The 12,719-nt window shown below is 45.2% G+C and overlaps 1 protein-coding gene across 11 annotated transcripts in view; it reads right to left on the bottom strand.

The window, feature by feature from the left end:
• DOCK3 (dedicator of cytokinesis 3) overlaps positions 1 to 12,050 on the bottom strand; it is a 185,539-nt gene extending 173,489 nt beyond the window's left edge. For 7 of the 11 annotated variants that reach the window (XM_048315970.1, XM_048315971.1, XM_048315976.1 and 4 more), the window contains exon 1: positions 11,907 to 12,050. In XM_048315970.1, coding sequence (XP_048171927.1) covers positions 11,907 to 11,943 — 37 coding nt within the window. In that variant the 5' untranslated portion in view covers positions 11,944 to 12,050. The remainder of the gene's footprint in view (positions 1 to 11,906) is intronic. The other 4 variants (XM_048315975.1, XM_048315979.1, XM_048315974.1 and 1 more) reach the window with 1 other exon arrangement.
• Positions 12,051 to 12,719: the final 669 nt, after the last annotated feature.

Raw genomic sequence — 12,719 nt, 5'->3', positions numbered from 1 at the left:
TAATACCCAGATGATAACAAAGGCTCCATGTAACCCAAGAGTCAGCAGATGAGACCAAAGATGGCTCTAAAACCAATATCTTTTCCCTAACAGAGGCTAAAACAAGGAGGGAAAGGAAGGGTATTAGAACAGGGCAACGATGTGGCTTCCCCCAACCTGAGACATCTGTGGACTGGGTCTTTCTAAACAAAAGTTTTTATTAGTATTAATTTTATATATGTATTTAGTAGCATTTTCTATACATTTTCTTCTGTGGAGCCACCCGAATGTTGTAGAAGCACAACAACTTTTAACAGCCCCATCAGCCCAGAACTCCGCACGTGACTCTTCCATCACGCAGAAAAGGGGGTTCACTCGTTCGGCTCCTGCGTCACCAATGCTCCCAGGAATTGTATGAAATGCGCAAACAATTTATTTTTTCTTCCACTCCACAGTATTTGTGGTTTGAGAATTTTCTAAACTACCTTTGCTTAATAATGTGTTTTCCAAGAAGGGCAGACGTGGATTCTTTGCGTTTAGGGACGGCAGAGGGAACAGCCTCCAGGCCAGGGCAGGATGACTGGGCAGGAAAACCAGCACTGATACAAATTATCCCACAGAGGACAAGAGAGAGGCGAGATTCAGCTTTACCTTTTTGTGAGGCAACTGTGTTGCACAATCACGCCTACGGGCGGCACTGAATTAATACTTCCCAAACCTCCCTGTACCTTCCAGTCTGAGCCTCTCTCAGAACAACAAACCTTTTCCCAGCAAAAAGGAGCAGTTCTTGAAAACAGAAAATTATGGGTTTAATAATTTAAAAGAACAAGATGCAGTTTATGATAAAAAAAAACCCCTTCACATTTTTATAAAAAATTAATCATATTGGCCTTTAATTTTGTTATTTTGTGGAACTGCTTGATTAAACCTGGCAGCTTCATAGATTGCACAGTTAGAGTCTGATAATATTTGACAAGGGAGCAGAACCATGAGGCCATGAAAAGAAAAACATTTCCATTTTATCCTACAAATACCTACAATAATGTTTTCACCTTCACAATACACCTTCCAAATAGTTAAATGATTAATTGTGGGTGAAGGTTTCAATTATTTTCCAGAAATGAATCTGAAACTTGCAGATTTATTTGCAACTCCAGGCCTCATTCAGCAAGTATGTCCATAAAGAATACAGGGAGCAGACCCCAGTTCCAGCACTTCCAAAGCATTCTGCTGTTTAAGAAAGATGACAATATGAATAATTTCGGTATAGAAGAGAGGGTATATCCAATTACACCTTAAAAACCCAAATAAAACACGAAGTTTTTGCAGAAGGGGCATTTCTTGCAGAGTGCACTGGTACACATGACACAGAACAGGGCTCTAATCCGATTGGAATTGCCAGGCACTAATGTAATACACACACACACACAAAAAAGATTATCAAAAGCTGATTAAAAGCCATCCAAACATTACAATCGAAGAGTAGGGATTAAACAAAAGACACGATTTAGACGAGGGCTAAAATTTTTTTGACCTTATTAATGGTCTTTATGAACTTTTATGCCAAATCTTGAAGAAAAATGTACTTCAGAACTGAAAGCAAGGCATTACACTTTGGGTTCTGTTTACTGCCAAAATTACAGTACAATTAAGTGAAGGTATTTCAGGCTGCTCGGGGAGCAGTGGCAGTTGCTAGGCAGCATCTGCTCCTGTCAGAGATGCTTCTTTCTTTGTGCAGTACAGAACCTCAGCCAGGAATACTGACACCAATGGATTATTCCAAGGCAGCTTACTGCCATCACATGGCATCTGCAAAGTGCTCACCCGCTGCCTAGCAACACCGCCTCTTTCTACTGAGTCATACCAGCACCAGGAAAATATTCCTGCAAAAAAAGAAACAGATGCCTGAGAAGAAAGGTGATCATTCAGTAGCAGAGCAAAGGATTGCAAGCATCCTTCCCCTGCCCTCCAAGATAAAAATAGAGATTGGGCTCAAAAATCACGAGCTGTTTAAAATAGTTTTGCACATCCTGGTGGCAGGAGGTGGGAAAGAAGAAACGGACTAAAAGCCCACAGTGTTGTCCACTGCCTCTGCTGTGTTAAGGAACTGGTCTTGAACGTCCAGCTTTGCAAGGATCTATCCTGTTACTTCATCCTCTTCCTGTAAATCTATTCCATCAGTTCATTCGAGTCCCTCACCCATACATCATTCCCTCTATGCAGGAAGCAAATGCAGCAGGTTTTTCTCTCTCTTTTAAATAGAGGCAAAGGCTGCTTCAGTTTCTGAAACCTTCTCCCTCTTTCCAATACCCAACTGCAAAGAGGAGAACACTGACCCCTCTCTGCCCAGAGAGGTGAGGAGCTGTTCTGCACTGCTGCGTTCCACAGGCTGCAAACAGGAGCCTGTTGAACACTTTACTGCTCAACACCAGGAAGCAAAGGAAGAAACCAGTCAAGTTTTGACTCTCCTGGAGGGTGGAGACTGCACCACCTCTCCAGGCATCCTGCTCCAGGGCTTTCCCACATGCACTGTGGGAATCACTGTCCCTGATTGGACTTTGCCCCCACGACTCCTCCTTTCACCCTGCAACTCTGAGAAGCGCCTGGCTATGTCTTCTCTGTAACATCCTAGAAAGCAGCTATCCATGAGCCAACCTTCCCGGTGTTCCTCTTCCCAGGCTGTACCACCCTGGATCTCACAGATCCTCCTCTCTCCTCGTGTGTTCCCACCTTCTCACCTCACCCCTTGTACTGTGAGATGCAGCCCCGGGGTGACTAAAGGAGGAAAAGATCATTTCCATCACCACCCTGGTGCCCAGGATCACAGCCCGGGACGTGGCTGCCTACAGGAGAACACCACTGGCTCATGTTCACACATGCAAATCCCCACAGTACCTTCCATCTTGTCCCATTTCACACAGACTACAGCGTGAGACTTTCAGACCTCCCGCCTACCTGTTAAATAAGTTCTTAACACATTAAAACTACCTTGGCATTTATGGTCACTTCGAACATTTCCAGTGAGCAGCAGGAAGGGAAGAACAGGGCACGTTTATAAAAGTGTATCTACCAGCATACAGCTCCTGCATTTTAGCTGAAAACTCTATTTTAGCCTATACTGGCTGCCACTCAAGAACTTTTTGTGCTGAAGACAGCTATGAAACCTATCAATCCACCCATAAGAACTTTGACTTTTTTGGTTTGCTACTGAAATACAAAAAAGAAAAAAAGTACTTGACTGACAAAACCAAAGATGCTTTCTTTTCATGATTTTTAACACTTCCAATCTTGACTGAAGCAAATGTACATTATTTAATGCTATCAACATCATCTGAGACATTGGGGAAATCCTTCTTTTCTCTTTTTGTGTCCTCCACACAGGTTTATTTCATTATTATTATTATTAATATTTATTTTATTATTTATTTATATTTATTAAACTTTTTTCCCCCCGTTAAAAGGAGAATATGGTCTTCTGCCAGAAATATAGTCACTCCAGAAGTGGGGGAGAAAAAACTAAAACCAACCCAACAAGAATCAGCAGCTGCAGTTTGGGGTCTTGCTGTGGTGATGAAAGAGAGAGAAGCCTATTTTCTACCTCCTCTGCCCCAGAATCAAAACAGAAGCTGTTTCGGCAAGACCAGTGCTTGAAACACAATCTTCCTTGGCATAAACCCCTTGGACCAGAGAGATCACTTATCAGTTAAAAAAGAAAAACAAAGAAATCCTCCCAGCAGAGGGACTTTGGTCCTAATTCTGCTCAGATCAGCGTGCTGGGAAGGGCTGAGCCAGAGCAAGAGGGGGGACGATGGAAGGATGGAAGGATGGACAGCTGCAGATCTCCCTGCAATGCCAGGGAGCTCCCCCAGCAGGCACGGGCTGTTCCCATTGGATGCTCTGCACACACAGCAGGGCCAAGCACAGCAGCCACTTTCCAGCCCCAGGACAGCTCTTCCCACTCTAACAAGTCCCTGCTGGAGGAATGGCCTCACAGTATCAGCTTTAAACAGAGGCACAGGCATGGAGAGGATTCCCCTCATCTCTCATCACGCCAGGCCAGGCCCACAGGTAGTGTCCAGCTCCATTTTGTACAGCAACAGCAGATGTCAGGGCAAGATTATTTCACAAAAATGTTGATCCTGCTCTAACAGGTCCAGCAGAACTACACTGCTGTCTCTTTGATTTATCAAAATTCAAGTCACCAACCATTTGGATCATGAGCATTTAGAGAGAAACATAACACAAAGATGCACCAAAGTTCAAACTACAGTTTTCAATAACCTTTTTTTCCAGTAGTTCATAAATTTTTGGATTATTTGTCCCACTCTGGCTGACATTTTCTCACCTGAGCCTACACTCTCTGTCCATGTAATAGAGGCCCACATACACAAAACAGTGCCTAGGTGAAGTGGGCAGCTTTCTGTAGACACTTCCACAGGCATTTTTCTCCACAAAGGAAGAGATGGGTGAAACAAACACCTCCTCCTGTCCCCCTCATCCAGACTCAGTTACTGGAAACAGACATTGCTCCATACAGGGAGTACCCAGCACTGTCTGAGATACTCTCCTATGAAAGGCTCTCTGCTCCCTTCACCACTTGTTTGGGCAGCCCACCCAGCACCCACCCCAGCAAGGCAAAGGCCCGTGTGCACTGACACCCAAAGAGGCCTCTCAAAAGTTATACATTGCTTTCAACTGCCTTCTATTTAACAGTTCTGGGTTTCTCTGACATGGATACAAGACTTCCTTTATCAGGTTAGAAGACTAAAAGTGCAGGTACACATAAACACCTCGTTCATTAACACTTTGAGAGGGAAGAGAGGCCCTGCTGCTCAAAAACAGAGTCACAAGAGGTTTTCAGAACAGTATGGCACCTACCAAAGCACTCTGTGCTACACTCGGGCACACTGGGTAGCTCAGGGACTTCCATTCAACAGAAAGAAAATAAAATAATTCACCACTCCATCAACTGCCTACTGCCAACACTAAAAGCATTTAGTGCCTAAGCTTCCTTGCACTGAAATAAAAATAAAGGTTTCTCTGGATGCTTCAGAGAACAACAGCTTACCTCTGAAAGCACAAAGACCTGCTTTTAATCACCAAGAGTTAGCTGGCACCACTTGTCATAAGCTTTTCTTAAGGCTTAATATCCAGAAAGACTCAAGAAAAGAAAAAGTAGCTAAAAGCTGAAGAGAGATGGAGGGAAGTCTTATCCTTGGAATAAGTAATCACCTCACAACTGTACTGGAAAGCACTCAGCCTGCTCAAAGCCTCAGTTCCCTGCCTTCCTAATATATTCCCTAAGTTTGGGCTAAGGACATATTGTTTGAACAAACAATAAAACATGTCTAAGAAGAAGGAATTAACAGCCAAAAAACCTTTAGAGATGCTTTCAGGATCTCAGAAGACATCATAAAGTTCATTTTGATGTGGAAAAACTTGAACAGGGGGTTGATTTTAACATCAGTCACTTGAGTGAGTTATTTCATGTTTGCCTTGAGGTTCAGTGAGCAGACAGATTTTGAAACAGAACAAAGTGAGAAATTGAGTGATATTAAGGTTGATTCATAACTTAAAAACAATCAGTGGAAAGACCATTGTCACTCACAACTGGGTTTGGACCAAGATCCCACTGTAGGCTTCCTCTGGCCTCTTCCTCAGTGCACAGCACAGCTGAGAGATGAACACAACGAACTTAATAACCACACAAATTAAAAAAAATTTTCTCTGGAGCAGGAGGAAAAAGTTGCATCAGGCTCTTCAAGGACTAAATAATTTTCCACAGACTTCCCATTCTTTGGTAAGTGTTTTCACACCCACTTCTGAAAAGTGCTCCCATTTCTCACGAGAACAAATCTATGGAACGCATATGGCCACCAACAACACCAGTTGTTGGACCCATCAGGCAATTACAGATCTTCTGTATTAGAACCATTTCGAAATAACTGTTTAATGTGTTAATCAGAAATGCCTGTCTATCTACAGGTCACTGTGCATATGAACACAGAAAACTTCCTCATTCCCAATTACCCCCCCTTTGTGGGTTTTGAAATGTCAGCAAATACACGGTAGAGAATTTTATAATTACAAGTTCTGGTAAGAGTTCTTATAGGTTTCCCGATGTCTACATTGGAGTCTGACTTGTTAAGGGCAGAGCTGCTGCAAAAAAGGCTTTGCAAGGGTAGTGAGACTCAAGTCCAGCTGAGCTGTGCCACTGACTGTACCCTAAGAAAGTTGCTTTCAGAGGTTTAATAAAAAGTCACCCTTCCTCTCTTCCTACATAAAACTGCAAACCACAACCTGCACCATCATCCCATACTCACACACCAACTTCCTATTTCTTAAATCGTTCAAAAGAGAAATTACTTTAAATTTCTTCACTAATTTCATTCTGAACAATCTCCCTTCCTGTCCTACAAGCTTGACAATGAATTTCAACCCAAAGCATACAAATAAGAAACACCTGATAGAACCTGATTAACCATCTTTTTTTTCAGCAGGTCAGAACCTTTTTATCTGCACTAGTATGCACAGAAATTCCAGTTTTAAGTTCTTTTTTCCCCACCCAGACCTATTTCCATTAAATATGCAGGAAAAGTTGTCCAAGACTGCCAACTCACATCATAAAATGTCTCTTGTTACTGGATGTATTGTTAGGTGAGGACAGAAAGTCTGAACACCAAAATATTTCCACCCTTAGAAAATCATTCTAAAAACAAAATCCCTTCTGCAACAGGGATAAGGTCAGGAAGGAACTGCTTTTGCCCCTACCCTATTGGCAGTGGCTGAAGTTCTGCAGGTCTTAACTGAACACCCAACACAGCACAACAACAAATAAATGGAGAAAATTGCTCTAAAACCCATCAAATCATCCAAAGTTAAACCCCACATTGCACTGCTATCACTTCTTGCTCCAGGATCACACCCACATTCCCATACAAACCATGCAAACATACACATCTCACTCCTTGCCTTGGTGAGCAATTTGCTTCTTAACTTCATTCCTCCTGTATTTAGAAAGTTTTGGCTAATTTCTACTGCAGATGCATTTGTGGACAACTGGTATTTAGACAATCTCAAAGTAGTGATATCTTACAGGTTAATTCTCATCCAGCTCTGCAAACCAGCTCTTCATGAGAGCCAGTCTAACCACAATGTCTTTAGCTTAGTCTTTTCTAGGACAGATGAGCCAAAATATATTAATCTTTTCCCACAAAACAGTACATTTAACCTCCAAGTTCTATCAGCACCAGCAGAATTCTAGATTTACCCTAGACTGGAGCTGAAGCTGCCCACCATGTTTAATGACACTTTACTAAACTCTCCTCTCTATACTGATAGTACCCCATCAGATGCATCTTGGGAGCTGCTCTTTTCCAGAGACATTTCAAGGTGTGATTCATTTCCCATCCAGTTAAATAACACATATACATTTCCTTTACAATCCCTGACTGACAAATTCCTTTGCTCATTCTTAAAGCCTACAGGTAAAAAAAAAAAAAAAAAAAGGCCCTTAGGAGCACATACTGAATAGAAATGACTCCAATCCCTGGATCATCCCGTTTTCCTGACTAATGACCAAGTCCCCAGGTACCAGCAGCACTTCCCAAAGCAGTGCAGCACAGGAGGTTTGAAAGTGCATCCCTCCACGTAGCTTTGGTTCCAAGACAGATCACTGAAGAATATCCTTAGTCACCTCTCTCCTGCTGCCAGACATTACATCTCCTGGCACTGAGGCACAGGAGAGAAAATGAAATATAACCTATGTCCCTAACACAGCACCTGATGCAAGGATTGATATTGCTTCCCAAATTAACAATGGACATTTTCCTAATTTGGGAGAGGGACTTTCCTCTACCTCTCTGAAACTTCTCATTTTTAAACCTGTAACAAACCACTCCAGTGACCTAGTGAAACCACAGTGCCACTCACTGCCCCCTTCAGCAGCTGCCTCCTGTATGAACAGGTGAGGCAGGGTCTTATGCCAAGAGCCTTGGGGAGGGAAGACTTATCTAAGTTCTGCAGTCCTGTTCTTCCAAGCATAAATATGAACTGGAAGTGTGCAAGACAAGGTTTAGTGACGGGGGGGATCAAGATACTGATCAAAAAGCTGCAGTACAAAACCGTAACTAGGACACTGTGATGTTCCACCCCTTCTCAGCAAGAACAAGGGAAAGTTTAGTTGTATTTGTGCTTATGGATTTCTTTTTCATTGTTACCAATTAAGAGGTGAAAATAAAGATTTAAAAATGCATTTTTAAATAAAACAACAGATTTTAACACTAATTCTTTGAACAAACTAAGAACAGATGCTGTTGATGTAGGCAGGTTCTCCTTCTCCTCTGTGACTTAATACATACATATTTAATATGGTCAGCCATACAAAATACAGCAGCAACTACGTTAAAAAAAGCCCAACAAAACAACAAAAAAACTTTCCTGAGAGCCACCTAAATGTGCTCCTTGCACAAAAACAAAACAGCAAAAACTGACAGCCTGATGAAATAATCAGCTCTCACACAATTGCCAAATGTTATTCACTAAAGAGTTCTATTTAACTTTTTTTAATACAGTATTATTTAATACTTGCTTTTCAAGACTAAAGTAACTAATTAGATCACTTTAATAAATATTTTCTTAAGACACAGAGACTGCTTTAAAAATACTAAAACGCTAGAGGGCTAGAGAGAGAGTTATCGTCAATAATCAGTTCAGAATTCTTATTAATTATGTTCATAACTGGCCATCTTAAGCACCTGTGCAAGAACTGTCTGCTTTGCTTCAGCAAGTCTCAAGTTTTAAAAGTAGAGTTAGGATTAGAGGCACTGAATATAAGTATTTCTAAATAGAGAGGAATTACTCACAACAGCTACCAGGTAGTTGCTATAGCAGCTGAGAAATAAAATCAAGGTTGTCAGGAAAGTGTTTAATTTATTTAGAAATATCCTGAGCAATCTTTTAATATCTTTGCTGCAGATGGATGCAATGATTTGTATGAGAACTGGGCAATACAATGCTGTTCTACAACTGCCAGCGTGGAAAACTTCTTTTAATTGCAGATAGGCACAGAGAACTTCAGAACTGCCCAAAAGGCACCGACATTCCCATCAGGAAACTGAACGTTCTCCTGCAGCCAAGAGCCTGTGGCTGCAAAGGAATATCTCCTGAGGGGCTCCAGCAAGCACAGAAGAAATGCCTTTGTCTGATACTCCCTAGAAGCCAACACAGAACACAAAGCCCTTCCATAGCCACATGTTGGGGGGGGAATGTGGTGTCTGTCTGAAGGAACAGCCTCTATGAATTATCACTTCTGTGCCAGCTGCCCAGGTAAGGCAACAGAGCACAACTTACTTTAAACAAAGAGAACAGCATCAGAATGAAGTACTTTATGTAGCACTGTCCCTTTCCTTGGTACACAAGAATAGGTATATCCAGGGCCTGGATGCCCAAACATTCCTTTCTATTCCACCAGAAACCTCTTTGTGGTATTCCAGTTGCAGAAATAACTGATTTTTCTCCCACCCAGCTTACATCAATTGGGACGAGAAGTTTATTGCCTTAATCCAAAGGCAAATCTTAAAACTTTGTCTGCAAAACTTTAACAGGAGCACAGAGAAAACACACTGTGGTTTTTTGGACAGAGACTGCTCTAACTGAACCCAAACTACTAAAGCCCAAAGGCATAAGCTCAGAACAGTGACTCATGCCAAGAAGATTATTTTTGCACATATTACTTGTGGAATCAGGATAATTTACACTGCTATTTTGTCCCTTTTTTTTTTTGTCAGTGCACCTCCCTGCAGCAAACCCTCAGGTCTACACTTTCTGCAGACTATTTGCTTCAAAATGCACAAAAATGACCCCTCCAGCCAGCAATGACAGATCTACTTTTGAAAAACTGATATGCCACTCCTCACTTGTAGTAACTAAACTCCAGATATAAGCAGCATTTTTCACCTATTTTCCTTCTCTGGAGGATTATCAACAAATTTCAATTACAGGAAAAGTAATTAAAGCTACTCAAGGATAAAAAAAGCTTGCCTAGAGATCACCCAAACTTGCACAACTGAGCCATTACCTCAGCCCTACCTACAGGTGTGTTGTCTGCAAAAGGAAAATCCCCATCCTTAGAGGAATATTCTCCAGCCCAGGGAACACTCATTGAAATAACACTTGTTTTCATTCACTGCTCTCTTTTCCACATGCCTCTTCCAGACTTGTTTACAACCTGAATGGAGATTTCCCAGCTTTTCTTTTCAAACATCTGCGTAAAAAAAATTAGTTCACCCATTTTTTGGATCAAGGTAAAACAAGTATTTTCCTATTTGAGCACACAGGCCAAACACAAACACAGCACTGAACGTCAAACCCTGCAACACGGCAAAAGAAAAAAAACTACATAAACAGAAGAAAAACAACAAGATTTGAAAGACACATAATTATTTTCTCAAGCATCTATTACAATTATAGCAGTAAGTTTGGTCCTAGGGTAACAGAGGTGGCATTTCACCAGCAGATAAGGTATAAACTAAAATACAGCATCAACTACATTGAAAAACCCCAACAAAACAACTTCATACTCCTGGAGCATCCAGCTGAGATGTAACAGGGCTTGTTAACTTTAAATACTCCCAATGACCAACAGACACGGCAACAGGATTGGAAGCAATGACTTCCAGGTGTTATTTTCTGCCACTTGTTCATATTACCCTACACTTACAGGTTCTCATCTGATGCTGCATTTGATTTTTTTACACAAAAGTGATTTACTTCATTTCTCTTTCCTTCCTCTCTTCACTGTGAAGATATGTGAGCTGTACTAAGCAAAATATTTGACTCACAAGATGAAAAATTAACAAGAAGTGGTTTATTATTATTATTAACAGAAAGCTTTTTAACAAAGAGGCATTAAGGCTTCTAATTGCTCATGAGTTAATTGCCAAGATCCCACTTTAACAGTCCCGGTTAACAGATCATGTAGCAAATTTGTTGATATTTAAAAAAATATTTGTACAAATCAATCATCACTACACACTGTGGAACTTAAAAATCAATAGATAACTAAAAATTTAATGAGGCGTTTAGGTAACTAATCAGGGCAGCAGTAGTGGCTTTTATTATTATAAAACAAGACAACAGTTTAAAAAAAAAATTAAATCGAAATGAGCAAAAGCGAAGTAAAAGAAATCCTGTATCTTCCATTTCATTAGATGCAACATTTCTGCTCTTATCAGGGATCTACACGCTAAAATAACAAACCAAAGCCGCCAACGGTGATGCCTCAGATTAGAGCAACCACGATGCCAGACGACTGTAAAATCTGATTTACCAAAACAACGAACAATCAGCGCAGTCCGCACGCACAGAGGCCCCGGGGCCGGCCCTCCGCAGCCCCCGGCCCGGCAACCTCGGCCGCCCCCTCGTCCCCCGCGGCCGGGCAGGTGCAGCACCGACGCCCCCTAAAGACACCGCGGCGCCGCCGGCCCCTTCCCAACTCCATCCACACATCGCCTCGCTCCGCAGATGGAAACGCAGGGAAAAGGGAACCGCGCGCTTAAGTAGATTAAGGGCTCAGAGACTCGTTTTCTGATTATTTGTGCGATCCCGACCCCAGCGCGGGCCCCCGAACTCCGCTTGTCGCTCGCTTCGCCGCGGCGGCGCTCGGGGAAATAACGCGAACAAGCACACGCAGAGCGCATCCAGCGGTGCGGGCAGGGCAGGGGAGGCACGGCCGGGCAGCCCCCACAGCCCCGCGGGCAGCGTTGTCCCCATCCCGCGCCCGGCTCCACCTGAGGGGCAGCGCCGCGACCACCGCCGGCCCCGGGGGAGGGGAACAGCCGCCCCCCCACACGCACAGCACAGCCCCCGGGGTCCGGCGGGGAGAGGAGGGGGTGCGCGGGGCGGGGGAGGGATGCGGCAGCACCTACCCACGCCGTATTTCTCCTCCTCGGTGGGACTCCACATGCTGCTGGATGGCTCGGCCGCGGCCGCCGGTCCCCGGGCAGAGAGCGGCGGGCGGGCGGGCGCCGCTCATCGAGCGGGGGCGGCTTCTCCTCCCCCCGCGCTCAGCGGGGGCGCCGCGCCGGCAGCCCCCGCCCCACGCTCCGGCCGGGGCTGCGGGCAGGGGCCGCTTCGCCGCTGCCGGGGGGCGGGGGGGAGGTCGCCCCCCGCCCGCCCGAGAAGCACCGGCCGCCGCGCCGCTCCCCTCCGCGGCCGCTCGCCGCCGGCCCGGCGCCTCTTTTCGCGTGGCCCTGCGGGCTCCGGCCCTGCCGACGCGGCAGCCACACAGAGCTCAGCCACCCCGGGCCCCCTCCTCGTCGTTCTTCTTCTCCGCCTCCTCCCGAGCCGCCGCTCCCGCCGCCACCGCCGCCTGAAGGACTCGGGGCTGCCGCGCCCCCCCCGCGCCGGCGGACCTGGCGCGCACGCGCGGCTCGCGCCGCCTCCCCCCCCCACCCCCCCCCCAGCCCCGCGCGGCCGCACGAGGCGCGCGCGGGCGCGAGGCGCGGGGGCGGCGGCGCGTGGCTTCTGAGGGGGGAAGGGGAGCGGCCGGGCCCGGGGCATCCTCCCGGCCCCGTCCGCATCGCATCCCCGTCCCCATCGCACCTGCCGGCCCGAGCGGCTCCCGGCAGGTCGGCCCGCAGTGCAGCACCGAGCGCGGCCGTGTTTGTCAGCAGCGGGGCCAGCCCGAACCCCGGCCGCCGCCGCGGGCTGCCCGTGACACACCCCGGCCTCTGCCCGCC

The sequence above is a fragment of the Corvus hawaiiensis genome, chromosome 11 (assembly GCF_020740725.1).
Source record: "Corvus hawaiiensis isolate bCorHaw1 chromosome 11, bCorHaw1.pri.cur, whole genome shotgun sequence".
In the NCBI taxonomy this organism is placed as follows: Eukaryota; Metazoa; Chordata; class Aves; order Passeriformes; family Corvidae; genus Corvus; species Corvus hawaiiensis.
Note: the sequence above shows the minus strand (reverse complement) of the source record. Positions and strands in the feature narration are given on the sequence as shown.